Below are 17,981 nucleotides of genomic sequence, written 5' to 3'. Positions count from 1 at the left end.
AAACCCCACCTTTAGAAGTTAGTTTGATCATATAATCAAACTGACATTTAAATCTCCATTCATCCCGTTAGAAAGGATGCCCCTCAATAATAAGTTGTGAGGATTCTAGAACCAGCAGATTTGTTGGACATACAATTGGAAGTTTTGGTTGAAGATATTTTTATGTCTCAGCTAGTTCCAGAGCTGTTCCCAAGGATCCCCTCTTTTGTTACCTGTTTTGTGGTCTTGATGTCTTTCTTTCTTTCTTTCTTTCTTTCTTTCTTTCTTTCTTTCTTTCTTTCTTTCTTTCTTTCTTTCTTTCTTTCTTTCTTTTTTATTTTTTTAACACAGGCTTTCTCTGTGTAGCCCTGGCTGTTCTGGAACTCACTCTGTAGACTAAGCTGGCCTCAAATTCAGAAATTTGCCTGCCTCTGCTTCCCAAGTGCTGGAATTAAAGGCATGTGCCACCACTGCCCAGCTCTTGATGTGTTTGCCTGTATCCCAGATCGTCAGGAGGTCTTCCTGTGTCAAATCTGCTTTTTATAATTTTGGTTGGAAAAAAAAACCTTTTCTCCTTTTCTGTTAACATAAACATAAACCCTGTCCCCCAACATAACATATTCTTTGTCCAGTAGTTTGAAGTCATTAAAAGTATAGACAGTATAGAGGATGTGGAGAAAGAGGAACACTCCTCTACTGCTGGTGGGGTTGCAAGTTGGTGCAAGCACTCTGGAAATCAGTCTGGCAGTTCCTCAGAAAACTGGGCATGTCACTTCCAGAAGACCCTGCTATAGCACTCCTGGGCATATACCCAGAGGATTCTTCAGCATGTAATAAGGATACATGCTCCACTGTGTTCATAGCAGCCCTATTTATAACAGCCAGAAGCTGGAAAGCACCCAGATGTCCCTCAGTGGAGGAATGGATACAAAAAAATGTGGTATATATACACAATGGAGTACTATTCAGCCATTAGAAACAACGAATTCATGAAATTCTTAGACAAATGGATGGTGCTGGAGAACATCATACTAAGTGAAGTAACCCAGTCTCAAAAGATCAATCATGATATGCACTCACTGATAAGCGGATATTAGCCTAGAAACTTGGAATACCCAAGACATAATCCACATATCAAATGATGTCCAAGACGAACGGAGAAGTGGTCTCTGGTTCTGGAAAGGCTCAGTGCAGCAGTATAGGGCAATACCAGAACAGGGAAGTGGAAAGGGGTGGATGGGGGAACAGAGGAGGGAAGAGGGCTTATGGGACTTTTGGGGAGTGGGGAGCCAGGAAAGGGGAAATCATTTGAAATGTAAATAAAAAATATATCGAATTAAAAAAAAAGTATAGACAGATCCTCCCATCTAGCAGCCCGCTTTTCTGAGTTTTCTATGCTCCATTTTGACCTCTCTCAAAGAGGATATATAATACCACCATTACCATTGAACATATAACCATTTTCACTTGATAATTTAAAACATGATTGTGTGGAGTACAAATATTCTCTACAGTGACATACATTTATTATTATTTATTGGGACAGAATTTCTGTGTGTAGTCTGGGCTATCCTGGATTTGTTCTATAGATCAGGTTAGCCTTGAACTTAGAAGGAACATATCTTCTCTGTCTTCTCCTCACAAATATTGGGATCAATGACAAGAGTTCAGTATTTATGTATGCTTGAAAATATTTAAATCAATTTTTGTCTTTTTTCCTTTCTCTTGAGATTATTATCTATGTGGATTTATTTGTCCCACCTTTTCCTCTTTCCTTCTTTATATTCAACTTTTCCTTTCCATTTAGTATATGAGAATATTCCTAAGCAATACTGCATTTGCTCAGAGGTCTTGGTCCAGACCATGTGCCACATGCCAGGCTGAGCTGTCACCAGTTCCCCAGTGGGCGCTCTCATCCAAGGAGACTGACTGCTCAGAGCATTTCATGTTAAGTTTCAATGTTGACCAAAGAGTGAAAAAAGAAAGATTTGCCTAACTTAAGGGTATTTGAGGCAAGGGAGTAAAAAGAATAGCTAATCTAACTTTTATGTGATTATTAGAGTCTTGAAATTCCGATGTGCTGAGAGACTGATGAGTCACAGATGCAAGAATCTCACAGTTGGCTGTTAAAACAATTATAATCAAAGCTGTGGAAAGAAAAGCTCTATAGAGATTTGCCAACTTTGAGTCTCCAAAGCATCTCCACAGCTATCCTTTTTCCTTATCCCCAGTTCTTGCTGAATGAGGGTAAAACAATTGATTATTGGTGCAACTGAGATATTTTATTATATAACTAATGACAAAGGTGCATTTAGTCAGTGCCATCTATATCTATGTTCTGCATATGTTGTATTGTTTGGAACTATTGAGGTCACTGATTTTATGTGCCTGTAAGACTAACATCCCAAAACAGCTCCATTGATGTCATAGGTACTCAATTTCCATCCCCTCACCCTCACCCGCCACCACCTTATACTACATACAAATATAGAATTGGACTTGTATGCAGTATACGTGAATAAGTATACGATATATGTATACAGTACACATATATGTAAGTATGTATGTGTGTATGCATGTATGTAATAAATGCTGATAGGTCAAGTAACTTGAATTGGAATAAAAGGGTTGATTTTACTTGGATTTTCATATATTTGTAAGCAATTCTCATGTGCCTACTATTTGCTTTGATGGCTGTAGGTACTAAATAAATGAGAGTCATCAAGGTAGACAAGGCTTTGATATGCTTTGGAGTGATTGGTATTTATCACTGGATTTGAATATGCTGATGGATAAACTAACTGGTTATCTGGGATCGAAGCATCAGTCCTCTAGCCTAATGGTTTCTCCACAGCTTATGACCTACCCTCTCATCTGAATAATTGCTATCTCCCTCAACCTACATAAAAGGCAACAAAACTTTCCCTCATCTTATTTTTAGCTTTCATTTCAAGTTTGACATTTCTACTTCTAATGATCACTTCTTAAGATTATTTCCCCCAAATGTTGGGCCATATTGTTTGCAGTATGATCCTGTTAGCAGCATCAGAAGTATAACCTTTGATTCAATAATTGCATTCCATCACCTGAGCTGTTTTTTGGGAGAACAGATGAATTACGCAGTTTGAAGATAAGTTTGTTTACTAAAACAAGTATTATTTTTTTTAATCTAACAAGCACTCTTAGGATCATTGCCAAAACTCTTAGGATCATTGAGTGATTGCATTTCTGCAGAATTGAAAGTACAAACTTTAGCTCAGTAAATTCACGCAGTCACCCGAGCTTGCTGATAAGGTTAACCAGACAGCAAGAGGGCCAGAAGCCACCTGTAACATGCTTTTTGTGCTTTCACTCAGCCGAATTGTAAGTGCTCCTGAAAGCTACCAGTAAACATCACATGACCCCAACAAAGAGATGCAGCAGGGCAAGTGAATAAGTGTGAGACAATGATGACATTCCGCACTGGAGGCTTAGAATTGGTGAGGCTGACATCTGCGTCCTTGAATCTCTTCTACTCCTGTTCATCAGTGAGAATGAAGGCCATCCCTTGTCACCCTTGCCTCCTTAGTTGGAATGCCATGTCACAGGATAATATCTACAGACTCTCTCAAATTACCATGAAAGAGAGGCTAGAAATGATGGGGACAGGCACAGAGAACTTTTGACTTAGCATTGCAAATTGTTTAAGGAACACTCAGCCTTCCATTCAAGCTTTCTTCCTCAATCAGGGTTCTCTCTAGTCTAAAGTATATATAAACTCTGAAAGGATAAAAGCAGTTGGTCTAGTGAAGTGGAAAGGAGACCGGAGTGGGGGGAAGTTACAATGGGAAGCAGCAGAGTTAAAGAGGATACTAGAGAAAGGGGGAGAGGAAAATCTACTAAGATATACCTTGTTTGGAAATGCAATAATGTTATCTAATACACTATATCCTAATTTAAAGATAACTAAAGTAAAAAAAAAAATACCAGTAGCTGGCCTACATGCTACCTAATATTTTTACCGTAAATATCAATGGATATTTTTGAGACTTAGCAAACCACACACTTATACTCAACAGACATTTGTGTTTTGTATCTGCAACATACTTCGAGTATGTTCATATGGTCTAACTTTAAAAGATGTATCAATTCCATACTGGAAAGGCAGGTTGCAGGGAAGTCTGGGAGTAAGGACCTCTTGTCATGGAGATGTGCTGTGATTATCATGGAGTAAAGGAGACTGTTCAAGTTCTATTGTTTCAGAGCTAAGACATTATTTTGGAAAGGAATATATGTGTTTTATAAACTGTAAATGTTATCAATTAAATGAAAGAGAAGCATTCTCATTATATCACCACACGTAATCTATTTCCAAGAAGTAACCTTTGTTAATAGCACATTTCTGTTTGCACAAGAATTGACTGTCCTTGTCCTAATTTTGCAACTGTCTTAATTCACTAGGCATTGATTGTGTAATAAAAGTTCACATATTCCTCTCAGATAAATGCACAGCATCTCATTATAGAAATGAAACCTTAGGAAATTGGTGCATTTCTAACTGGATAAACATTCCATTGCTCAAGGGATGATCTCAGCTTCTCTCACTAAGCATAATATTTATTTTTGTGACTGTTTGAATTAATGTCTCATGATTAAAATGACATCCGGTGTTGATTGGTATAGAATGTTTTCCCTAACAATATTGATCATGCCATTGCATTTAATTGGCCAAGGCACATTAGAAGTCTTTTGCACTAGTAATGTTCAATAGTAATCACTCTTTTCAAGAAGTTAATGCTTTAATGCTTACAACACACTATCCTTTCAACAGCCGGCTCTGTGAAGACTAAACTCAGTGCTTTGAGTTGGGAATAAAATCTGGATCATAATGGTTCATAATAGTCGAGGGCTTTGTGAAGGAGAATCCCCAAGCCTGGACTTCTCTTTGCATTTTATTAAGTTTATACTTGTTCCCAACTCTGTTGGCAGCAACTGATCAGTAGCTGGCAGGACATGAAGGTTTCTAAGAAGATTGCTCCTGAGGACACTGTACAGCCACAGCCTCAGAACTGCAAACAGAAGGACTTCAGTAGTTAAGACACAACCAGAGTATCATTGAATGAAGGTCCACAGTTACAGTAGAAGAAAGTGCAGAGACACTTGCTATCTGAGCAGGATCTATATTCTTTATGCTAAATGAACAAGACACCAGTTATTTAGAAAATATGGGGAAAAAAAGTATGAACTTAATGCAAGCTTAGTTGGGAATGAATGATCTAAAGAGAGATACTGTGCTTGTTTGTAGTAGAATGGAGCAGCAGTTACAAGTCTCTTGACAATTTGAAGAAATTGAAATGAAAAACATAAAATGTCAAATCCACTTCTAATGAGCTTCAGAAACTCTTAAGCTAATGATGAGGCTATGGATATGATGATAATCATTTGTTGAGCTTCTCTTGTATGTGAGTGTGTGTATACACACACACACACACACACATATCATAAAGATAAGTGCTTAACATGGAACTGAGGCACACAAAGATTAAGTCCCTCTCTCATGGTAATAATAGATTCTCATGAACTAAAAGATAGGGTTTCGCCATGTAGCCTAGCCGTCCTGGAACTAAGTAGACTAGCCTGGCCTCTAACTCACAGAGATCTGCCTGCTTCTGCTTCCTCCGTGCTGGGGTTAAGAAGGTTTACCATCACACCTGGCAGTACATAATTGCTTTCAAAGGATATCTCTGTCATTATCCAGGAATGCTTCCCTATTTTGCATGTGTCCAAATACAAAATACCTAATCTGATTTCTCAAACTCAAATCATGTCTTAGGAAGTAGTTCCCTAGATTGGGCAGAGGAATGGGCACTCTCACTCTCATCCCTGGAAAAGCATAAGGACTGCCCGGTGGCTGCCCCTATGTGCTTCCTGTTTGGTCTGCAGAAGTGCTAATCTCACTACCATGGGGAGAATTGACAGTATTCTCTGTTTATGTTTTAATCTCCATTTTCTGGTTCTGTCCACTGGACCTTTGCAAAAATAATCTCTTTGACGTATTCTGACTTTGTCCATCTTTTTAGACAACTTTGAACTCAGTTGGTACTCTTTATTTACACAAGCCCTTCCTTTAAGCTTTATGTAGATATATCTGGCATCTTTATCCAGTTAGTCTAAACTCCTTTGTATTTAGCGTTCCAATGCTTAGCTTTAGATGTCCTGGTTTGCTTGAGTTACATGCTCTTATGTTTGTCACATGGATCACCACATCCTTAAACCAACATACCTGGTGCTGTTTTGCATCTGATGTTCACCCATCCATTCACAGTAAGTCTGGCATCAGCATCAAGAGGCCACCTGCTCTGTCTGTAACACACAGATCAAAGAGAGCTCTCAAAGGGACGTCTGAAGACAGTCTTGAATTCTCACCTAAAGTAAATTATGGACTTCATGATATAGCCTAGCATGTGGGAGGCATTAAATTCAATTCCCAGAACTACAATAAAATCTAACACTCAAAAGAAAACATTCAGAAGAAAAATACCACTTCACATATTAACCCTTAAAATATATGAGGCAGTTACATTTTAAACACCATTTGTCTTTCTGAGTACAATGAAATCCTGAACCTCAGGATGACTTCTACGTGGTGCCCAAGAGAGAGCGATAGGCCTCCTGTGCTGATCAGATTGAGCTCCAATTTAGCAGTTCTCATACGCTGTGCTTCTATGTGCTTCTATGTAGTTGTCTGTTTGTATCCAAGCACTCCTTCTTGGAGTTGGGGGAAATAGGCCTACTCACTAGGGAATGTGTTAAGATGGTGGTGGTGATGTCAGTGCCATGACAAGAAACTGTCTTCACCCTAGAAGTCAGCTTACCTGCTATGGATCCCGAGTTATCATTAGCGATGTGATAGGTTAATGCTATGTGTCCTAGGCTTTGTTATTTTTACGTTCAGTTCATTGTAGGATTGAAAGGTCTCCTCATTTACAGCAGAAGGTCTATGGTATTTTCATCCAACCTCACAAATGTAATTAATTATAAAAGGTTTGACAAAAAGAGGAACAAAAAGGTCTACGTTTCATCATGTGTCTCAGAAAGGCAAAGAGGGGTTTGTAAATGGTACTCATAGGTGAAGGAGTCCACGGGGAATCCTGGGGAAGGGTCTGAACTACAGAGTTAACTCAAAGGGATTTATCTGTTTTCTCCCTCCAGCACATCCTTGTGAGCTGTACTGCAGACCCATAGATGAACAGTTCTCTGAGAAAATGCTGGAAGCCGTCATTGATGGCACCCCATGCTTTGAAGGTGGCAACAGCAGAAATGTCTGTATTAATGGCATATGTAAGGTATTGGGTATGTTTCCTTAATCTACAACTTTACAAAATGATGGGCTTTTTCCTTACTTTATGAAGTCAGATGTCCTACATTTATACTTTTATGGCATTTGCTCAAATCTGATTTTTTTTTTTACTAATAAATGGTCAGACACACAAGGAGATAAGCCCTCTCAGCATCATTAAAGCCTAAGTTTAATCGGAATAACTTTTTTCAGCTGATATTTTATTCATTGATGTCCTAATGATCACAATGATATTACTTTACACACTGAGCAGAGACAAATTGAAGAGCCCTCTCAAGGGAAGCGTTATAGAAAAAGGCAGCCTAGACAACATCACAAAATTACATTTGAAAAACCTGATTGATCATAACAATGGTTTCTATAAACCTTCTTCACTGTCAACAAGAGTGACTCAGAAGGAGAGGGGGACTGGCAGTCATCCTAGTGGTCAACCCCGTCTCTATCTTTTTAGACCTGATTTATAAAGGACTGTTAAGACTAAAACCATTTTAAAAATTACTTCTTGTTGTTTGTACTTAATTTTGCAAGGAATGGAGGAATAATAAGTCTTGTGATGTAATGGCCAAGAATAAATATGTTTAAAGAGAAGGTGCTTTTAGTCACCTAATGTACTCTTACTAAAACAATGCCTTAGCCCTAGTGGTCAAGTCTATGAACTCATTCAACACCACCATTTACCATCTATGACACAATTATTTATCATCTATATCATCTTGGGCATCTTTCTGTTAACAGGAGTGCTGATGCATACAATAAATTCAATACATTTTGTTTTACAAATGTTTATAACTATGTTTTCCACTGGGCAGGATGAAAACTCTTGCTTAAAGGTTTAATGTCCCAAGAAGTTGTATTTTACTCCTTGAAATTGCTTTTGTATCTACCTGAATGGAGACCAAAACATAGAATGCAAGATGGTGATTTCCAGGTTCTAGTGAGCTAACAACTAGCCATGATCAGACTGTAATTTTAAAAAACATTCAACCAAAATTTTCTGTTAAGCCAACCAATTAATTTTCATGGCAGTTACAAAGAGCCCAAAACATGCATTTTGGCTTAGGTCGGTTTAGATAATGTAGGACAAAAAAGCAAAAAAAAAATAAATAAATAAATAAAATAAAAAAAAAATCTAGTTAACATAGATCCCGACTACATTTTAGAATCATCACGTAGCATCACGTAGCTTTTAAAAATTACTGAAATCTGGGCTTTCTATCGAATCTATTAATTCAGAATCCTGTGGCAGAGACACTGATATATTAAAAGCATCAAGCTTCATTATTAAGCAGCCAGACCTGGGAACTGTAGTCATCAGAAAGCTAATGCTAAATCTGACTTTTAGACCTGAGTAATTTTGCATGCATAAAAATACCATTTTATTTTGCATATGAAAGCCAATGTTTTGAGCAAAATATGAAGACTCTTGGTTGCCTTTACTGAAATCAACCAAATTAACATAATAGAATAAGCCAATTTCTGTCAGTTGGCTTTCTCTTCCTGAATGTCAGTTAAGGCCTTTTGATGAACTATAACTGCCTACTTTCTGTAGATCCACACTAAGTCTTTTTCTGGTCAAAAGCTTTGGTCAAATAAAATATACACAATAGCCTAGATATAATTCAGATGCCCAAGATCTAGATTGTAGTAATTTTTATTGTTGTTGTTTAGTATTATTGTCTCCTTATTCTATTGGTATAGTCTCAGAAATTAACTAAAAACTAAATGTTTCAGATACACAATGAATGCTCTTGATTCTTCTATAACTATTGTGGAGCTTTCTGAAATCCTACTTGAGGTTTAATTAACTTGATTAATTAAGACACAAAGCCATCTATATCGTTTAAAGCCGGCGGCCTTTTGTTGAGACAATCTCTCAGCTAGCTTTCTAAAGGTATCCTGACTTCTCCTCCATCCTATCTCTTCAAGTGGACCTCACTGCCTGCTCCCAGCTCCCTCAGTCTCCCTTAAAGTTCCCAGTTTCCACCTGCCAGGACATCTCTGGCTGTCAGCTGTTTATTATGCAAAAAGCCACATTCCAGTCTGAACCAATCAGCAGCGGGAAATCTCCTGATCCACTTCTTTGGGTGGCCATTTGCCACCTTGGGCTGTTTGACCTTTACCACAGAGGCTTGCTTTTTATTTTTATTCTTATTTTATATAATTTATTTTTTTAATTCACATTACATCCCAGTCGCAGGCCCCCTCCCTCCTTTCCTCCCAGTCCTACCCCACAAATCCATTTCCCATTAAGCCCTTCCTTTCTCCTCAGAGAAGAGGAAGCCACTCTTCTCATTCTCCCCACCTCCGGTACCACCCTACTCCAGGACATCCAGTCCCAGCAGGACCAAGCACCTCCAAACACCTCTTCTCCCACTGAGGTCCAACCAGGCAGTCCAGGTATCAACAGAGTCAGAGACAGTCCAGTCCCACTTTCCTGCCCGCAATTGTTAGAGCACCCAAGGGAAGACCAGGCAGCACATCTGCTACAAAGGTGTGCGTGGTGGGAGAGGGCGCTAGGTCCAGTCCCAGCATGCTCTTTGGTTGGTCGTTCAGTATCTGTGAGCCCCGCCCCATGGGCCCAAGTCAGTCAACTCTGTAGGTCTTTCTGTGGTATTCTTTATCCCTCGAGTTTCCTCCATCCTATCCCCCACTCTTCCACAAGACGCCCCAAGCTCCGCCTAACGTTTGGCTATTGGTCTCTGCATCTGTTTCCATCCACTGCTAGATGAAGCCACTCAGAAGGCAGTTGTGCTGGATTTTTGTCTTCAAGTGTAGCAGAGTAGTATTATTAGCGTCAGGGATCGGCTCTCTCCCGTCGGTCATTGGCTGGCTGTTCGCTCAATCTTGGCTTGCTCTTTATCTGTACATCTTGTAGGTCGGATGAATTTTTGGTTGAAAATTTTGTGGGTGGGTTGATGTCCCTCTCTTTCCACCGGAAGTCCTGCCTGGCTACAGGGGATGGTCACTTCAGTCACTATGTCTGCTGCTGGTAGGAATCGCAACTAAGTTCTCTTCCATAGACTCCACCACCCCAGGTCTTCAGCTAGTCCCTGGGATGTCTCCCCCTGATTTGCATTCTCACTCCCAGCCCTCTTCCCTTCTCCCCTTTCCCCACACCTGATAACCATCCCCATTCCCTTCCTCACTGACACAGTTCGTTCCCTCTCTCCATCCCATCCACATCTGATGACTATTTTGTTTCCCCTTCTAAGTGAGATTCACACATCCTCCCTTGGGCCCTCCTTATTACCCAGTTGCTTTAAAAGCAGCCTGCTTGTTAATATGATAATCTCTCAGAATCGCCATTTGGGCTGGCGAGGAAAAACAAGCATTTACATACAGAAAACTGATGATAGGCCCTAGAAAAATCCTGACAGCGCTGAGCACAGCACAGCACTGGGCCCAGCAGTTGATGATTGAAAATGCAGAGACACTTCATACAATGGGGTAGTGGGTGGGGGTGTAAGGCAATCCAATATAGACCAGAAAACACTAAGTCACACTTTTAAAATTAGCTCTGACACCAAGAAGTTCAAATTCAAGCTCTAGGAACAAAGTCATTTATGAGCAGGTGGTTACATCTTGGTTGAAGACTCTGGCAAAGAGCCAGAAAGGTTTTTCTGGAAACTGTCAACCTGTCAAGGTAGGTGGTCTGAGGATGCCTTTCCCACTGACAGGGGAGGGGACAGTTCCCTAGAGGTCTCCCCTGAGAGTGTCTTGAGAAAAAGTGGAAATTAACCTTAGGAGAGAGTGGTTCAGTGCAGAAGGTCTAGACAGTGCAGTGAGCCAGGAGGGGCAGCAATGGGGGAGGGGGCATGGATCCCACAAGAAGGTTCTGGCTCTAAGGTTACAGCAATGGTGAGCTATCGAAGAGCTAAGGAGAAAAATGACCTAAGAGCTTCAGCTATGACCGGGGAAGCTATGTAGCCTCTTTGAACTATGTTCTACAACTAAAACAAGAAAAATAAAGCTATATAGTAGGGCCATCATAAACTGCTTCCTATAAGCTCAGTGACTTACAACAAAAGAAATATATTGCCTTAGGATTGTAGAAGCTAGAAGCCTGAAACAAAGTGCACATATCTATCACCATTTTTTCTCTAACGGCTTTAGTGCAGACTCTTTCCTTTGACATCCATAACGTCTGATGATTCCTGACAGCCATGTCAGTTCTAACTAGTAACTCCTGAATTCTGCTTTCTGTCTCCATCTTCGCTAGAACTGTCTCCACTCTGCGTGTCTGTGTCTGCAAAACACCCTTCATCAAGGCATCAGTTTTGGGGTATAGAACCAGTGTAATATTGAATGACCGCTTTCTCTTTTGCTAAATCTACAACGATCCTCTCTCTCCCATAAGGGCAAATTCATAGTTACTAGAGATAAAGACTGAACCATGTCTAAGGGGGACATTATTTAATCTTCAGCAAGAATCAACCTTGAAAACTTAAATCTAGGGAAGCTTGATGCTGTTGTCCCTTTCATTAAGTGAAATATCATTTACCTCTTCTCTTCCATTAAGTATAGCTCTGGCCTACCTTCATTTTTGCAAAGTAAAATAATGTTATATTAATATTACTTTATAATATAATAAAATAATATTATGAAGTAAAAGAAAATGGCTGGGTTGCTATTAGTTGCTAGTATATGGAGGGCTAAACATCTGGCTAATTAGGAACCTTCTCACAGACTAATAATCAGGATAATGTGTTTGCTCAAGGCTTGTTAGAAAGGGAGACTCAAGAAGTTCTGATTGTTTTTTAAGGATATTGCCCACCAAGGCGAATATCCATACCCAATAATGGCCTCAGAGAAAGGCCATCATGAAGTCACAATGCAAGTTCGCTAGTGGCAACATAGCCACCTCTGATCCACTGATGGCCAAAGGCCACCAAACAGGGAATCCTTTTGGTAAAGCCCATGCTGTCAGACTCAAGTTTATTTCTTTCTCTTCAGAGCTCCCTTTGCCTTATATGCAGCAGGGAGGACTGACCTCATGTAAGACAGAGACTGCCTTCAACTTTTAGTTCACAGGAAAAGCAAATTGTGTGTGTGTGTGTTGATCTTGTCTGCTTTCTTTTGCTGTGATAAACTCCATGTGTGATAAACACAACTTGGGGAGGAAAAGATTTATTTCAGCTTACAGGTTACAATTCATCACCAAAGAAAGCCAAAGCAGGACTCAAGGCAGGAGCAGGCTTGCTCCCTGAATCTCATGCTTAGCAAACTTTTGTCTGCATCCCCAATACCACAAGGGATAACTCTTCCCTCACTGGCCTGGGCCCCACCTCCCTCAATTAGCAATCAAGAAAATGCCCTACAGATGTGCCCACAAGTCAATCTGATGGGAAGAATCCCCAAAAGTGATACTCCTTCAGATAATTCTGGGCTGGGTTGAGTAGACACCTGAAGCTAACTAAAAAAGCAAGGTTTGCTCAAGAATCTATTTAATGTGCTATGCCATGACATGGCATGCTGTAATATACTAAGAAAATATGCAGGTCCCTTGACTACAACTCTTGTCCTCTACTTATGTAAGCTGGTATTTGTTGTGTTTTATAAAAAGATAAGGGAAAAGCCAGGAATATGTCTGGTGGCGCTGTAGGAAGGTGTGGGGGAAGGGAGTGCCTCTGCCAGCCCAGGCTGAGCCATCCCTTCCCACGGAGACACCGGTCCCAGGAAGACATAGTATAGAATAGAGTTGATTCAGGGCATTGGGAGGGTACTTGAGAGGGTAGTAGAGACAGAGAAAGAGAGAGAGACAGAGGCAGAGAGAAGAGTAGTAGAGGCTGGCCATGAGCACATGGAGAGATGGGGAGGGGAATGGGGAGAAAGAGGCTAGGGAGCAGGAGCAAGAGAGATAGCAAAGGACTAAGGAGGGCAAGCATCCGTGTATAGTGAGTCAGGCACACCTGGCTATTGCTAGGTAACTGTGGGGCGGAGTCTAGACTGAATGCCAACATTATTGATGGAGAAACGTGATCATCCGCTCAAGTAGAAACACATGGACTTGAGGCACTTGTCTTTAATTTTTGACTTGCCTTACTTTATTATTCACAAAAGAAGAATTTCTGCTGGTAGAAACTTTTAAAATCCTAAAATTAATGTGTCTCAGTATATGTTTTCCTGGCTCACTCCAAATCGGTGGAAGAATGAAGGTCACTGGGAATACGCTTTATAAAGGTCAGCTTATTAGAGATTGCACAAGGTTGGCACAAGCATATCACTTGTGTGAGAGTTGGCATTTTATTTCTAGCCCCTGCAAACATCTATCTCAAACATTCTTCTATCCATTGTGACTTGTACAATTAAGTTTTGATTTTCTGAAAAGCTCTTAGTGATTTTTTTTTCTCCTCAGCGAAGTCAAGTAGCAAATAGTCTTTGCACCCACAAGACAACTGGAGGTAGTCAACTTGAGGATTTGATGTCAGGGAGTTTTCTCAAGGCTTAGCTGGCCAAGGGTATAAAGCCTCAAACCTTCCAGAAGATCTGAGGTGTAGTTAAAATTAGAAAGAAAACTACCTGTGGGTAGAAAAATAGTCTACCTAGGCACAATCCTTATACCCAATATGAAAGAAAGTATGGAGTAGGGCATAGTGTTCCTCACACTGACATGAGAGAAAGCTAAACTTGTTAACAAGTGTAGCCATCCCCTGTCTCCATGGGTTCTATAGAAAAGGATTCAATGAATCTTAGATCAAAAGTATTTGAGGAAAAGTGTGTGCAGTAAACATGTAGAGACTTTTTGCTTGTTATTATTTTCTAGAAAACATAGTATAATAACTAATTATATGGTATTTACATTGTATTGGATATTTTTAATTTTATTCTTTTATTGAAAATAGGTTCTTTTCTCACACAATACATCCTGATTATAGTTTCCCTCCCTCCATGGCTCCCAGCTTCTTCCTACTTCCCCACCCTTCTGTATGCACTCCCTTCTGCCTCTCATTAGGAAAAAGAAAACAAGCTTCTGAGTGATAACAACCAAACATAACAAAATAAAATATAGTATGAAGAAGCAAAACCTATTATATTGAATTTGGGCAAGGCAATGCAACAGGAGGAAAACGAGTCCCAAGAGAAGGCACAAGAGTCAAATACCAACTTTTCTCCCAGACAGAAATCCCATTAAAAATCCTAAGCATATATATATATATAAGCTTAGCAAAATTAGGATTCATTTCATTAATTTTTTTTTTCAGATCAGTACTGTTTTGTTTTGTCCTAGGTCGTTGGGCTATCTAGTCTCTATTAATTGGTTATCCAAGCAGTGTCAGGTATGGGTTCCTTCTTTTGGAGTAGGCCTTAAGTCAAATCATTGATTGGCTAATCCCACAAGTTCTGTGCCAGCCACCATTGTCCTAACGTAGTTCATGGTCAGAACAGATTGAAGGTCACTGGTTTTGTGACTGGCATTATGTTCACCTTTCTCCTTTGATAGACTTAAGAGTACATTCCTGCACTGAGGACACCAGTGTAGGAGTGAGTGCTCCGTGTAGGCTCCTGCTTCATGTCTCCATGTTCAAGGGGTCATCTGGGTTTTGTCCTTGGCAGTGGGGCCTTGCTATAGGTTTGCAGAGCAAACTCTTGTCTTAGCAACAGTCTGGGTTGGTTGGAAGTTTCCATGTGACCCCCCTTGGCCAATAGCTCAATTCAATGCAAACGAGTCCTTTGATTGGAACCCATGCCTGGTAACAAGAGATGGCCAATTGAGACTCCATATCCCCCATTACTAAGGAGTTCTATATTCCAGGAAGTGTCCACTGTACTGTTTCCACCACACCACACAGGTGGCCCCCCAATTCCCCCAATTTCAGCCCTCTCCACCCTCCACCATATCTCTACACCTCCAACCTGATCCACTAGCTCCCATCCTCCATAAAGCCTATTCTATTTCCCCATCTTAGGGAGATACCTGCTTCCCTCCTAGAGCCTTGTCTTTACCTAATTTCATGGGTCTATGGATTTTAGCATGGTTTTCATTTATTTAACAACTAATATTCCCTTATAAGTGAGTACATACCATATTTATCTTTCTGGGTCTGAGTAATCTCATTCAGGATGATATTTTTTCTAGTTCCATCTATTTACCTGCAAATTTAAATGAGGTCATTTTTTAACAGATGAGTAATACTCCATTGTGTGAATGTACCACATTTTCTTTCCCATATTTTCTGTTAAGGGATATCTAAATTGTTTCCAGTTTCTGGCTATTATGAATAGAACTCCTATGAGCATGGCTGAGCAAGTGTTCTTATGGTAGGATGGAGCATCCTTTGTATAAATATAGCTAATCTTGGGGTAGATTGATTCCCATCTTTCTGAGGAACTACCATATCGATTTCTGTAGTAGCTGTACAAGTTTATACAGCAGTGGAAGAGTGTTCTACTTCCTCCACATCCTCACCAGCATCAGGTGTAATTCTAACAGGTCTGCCTTTATATGTTGCTTGCTTTTTCCTTCTTGAACTTTTAGTATTCTTTCCTTGTTCTGTATATTTACTGTTTTGATTAGTATGTCGTGAGAGGACATCCATTTGATATTCTGTATGCTTCTAGTAGTTTTATAGCCATCTTTTTCTTTAGGTTAGAAATTTTTTTCTTCTATAAGTTTGCTGAAAACATTTTTGGGACCTTTGTTAGTGTTCTTCTCCTTCCTTTATTCTCATCACTATTAGCTTTAGTCTTTTCTTGGTGTCCCAGATTTCCCGGATGGTTTGTGTCAGGAATTTTTTATAATTAACATTTTTGGACCAATGTATCCATTCCTTCTATTGTATCTTCGATGCCGGAGATTCTTCCTACCATCTCTTATATTCTGTTAGTCCAGCTCACCTCTGTAGTTCCTGTTCAAATTCTAATTTTTTTGTTTCCAGAATCCCCTCAGTTTGGGTTTTCTTTCTCGATTCTATTTCCAATGTTATGTCTTGAATAGTTTTATTTATTCTTACACTGTCTGTTTCTGTTTTCCTGGATTTCTTTAAGGAGTTTATTCATTTCCTCTTTAAAGACCTCTATCATAGTCTTTATAGCCTATGACAATAAAGGCTGTTTGAAGGTCTTTTTCTTGTGTTTCAGATATGTTTGAATAGTCAGGGCCTGCTGTGGTACAATAGCTGGGCTCTAGCAGAGACAGATTGCCCGGGCTGTTGTTAATTGTGTGGACATTTTTAATTAATTATTTTATTTATTTATTTATCCCAAATGTTGCCCCCTCTAAGTCCCCCCTCCCAGAGTTCTTTGCCCCATCCTTCCTCCCTTTGCCTCTGAGAGAGTGCTCCCTCCATCATCCGTCCCTGAGGCATCAAGCCTCTACAAGATTGGACTCATCCTCTCTCCCACTGAGGCCAGACAGTCCTCTGCTACATATGTGCTGGGAACCGCTGACTAGCCCATGTATACTCTGATTGGTGGCTCAGTCTCTAGGGGTCTAGATCAGTTGATACTGTTAGTCTTCCTATGGGGTTGCCATTCCCTTCAGTTCCTTCAATCCTTTCCCTTCCTCTATAGGGGTCCCCGAACTCAGTGCAATGGTTGGCTGTGAGTATCTGCATTTGTTTCAGTCAGCTGCTAGTAGAGCCTATCAGACGACAACCATGCTAAGCTCCTGTCTGCAAGCACAACATGGCATCAGTAATAGTGTCAGGGTTTGGTGCATGCCCATTGGATGGATAATAAGTTTGGCCAGTCACTGGTCTCAGCCATTCCTTCAGTCTGTGTTCCATTTTTGTCCCTGCATTTCTTTTAGTCAGGAACAATTCTGGATCAAAAAATTTGAAGGTGGCTTGGGTATCTGGGTTGAGGCTGACTATAGGTCTAGATGCTGATTTCTAGATTTGGCTTTGTTGCATGGGTGTTTTGTGCCTTAGTCTCTGTTCCTTGAAGGAGTTTCAGAGAATATGATGGCTGTGTGTTGCCTGTTTTTTTCTGACCTGTTCAGCTGGTGTGCTCACAGGGAATGCCTGCTGGTGTAGGAGGCTCAGATACTGGGATGAGTTCAGGAAAGGAAGGTTGGAGAATGTCCTTGAGATCAGAAAGGAAAGGGAGACCACAGCAGGTTTCCAGCTATAGAGCTGGAGGTAAGACTGGTGAGATTGGATCTCAGGAACAGTAAGAGAGGTGTGGGCCTATCTTCAGCCTACTGGTTGCCCTGGGAGTTGTGTCTGGAACAAATCAACACACTGGGAAAGGGGGTGAGAACTGGATGCTTTGTGGGATGCAGAGGAGTTGTGGGCAGGGATGAGGACAGGCTTCAGCTGATATTCTGTTGTAGCACCAGGGCCTAGACTGGGAAAGTGTCCCAGGGGATAGAGAGAGAAAGGAGCAAGTCTTTGGGCAGTCCACCTAGGGTTTTGGCAGGCAGGCATGCCCTGTAGTTAGCAGGGGTACCTGCTGGAGTTGGGGCTGGGATACAGCAACAAGTATAGGGAGGAAAATTAGGAGGGAATGATCTGTGGGGTCCACAGGGTATCTGGGCAGAGGTGATTAAAGACTACAGCTGGTGTTCTGTTGCAGTCGGAGGGATGAAACTGGGAGATTGCATCTAGGGGGAAATAGAGAGAAAGCTTCCAGAGGCAGTCTACCTGATTTTCTGGCAGATGTGGCCTCTAGATATTATAATTATCCTAGAGATTATGTGAAGAATATAAGGTGTGCGTAGGTT

The 17,981-nt window shown here is 40.5% G+C and overlaps 1 protein-coding gene across 1 annotated transcript in view; it reads left to right on the top strand.

The window, feature by feature from the left end:
- The window catches only part of Adamts12 (ADAM metallopeptidase with thrombospondin type 1 motif 12), a 304,796-nt gene that overhangs the window by 203,618 nt on the left and 83,197 nt on the right, over positions 1–17,981 (top strand). Inside the window, exon 13 of the mRNA XM_052160107.1 lies at positions 7,171–7,304. Coding sequence (XP_052016067.1) covers positions 7,171–7,304 — 134 coding nt within the window. The remainder of the gene's footprint in view (positions 1–7,170; positions 7,305–17,981) is intronic.

The sequence above is a fragment of the Apodemus sylvaticus genome, chromosome 16, assembly GCF_947179515.1.
Source record: "Apodemus sylvaticus chromosome 16, mApoSyl1.1, whole genome shotgun sequence".
In the NCBI taxonomy this organism is placed as follows: Eukaryota; Metazoa; Chordata; class Mammalia; order Rodentia; family Muridae; genus Apodemus; species Apodemus sylvaticus.
The sequence above is the reverse complement of the archived record's forward strand: the minus strand, read 5'-3'. Positions and strand labels throughout refer to the sequence as shown.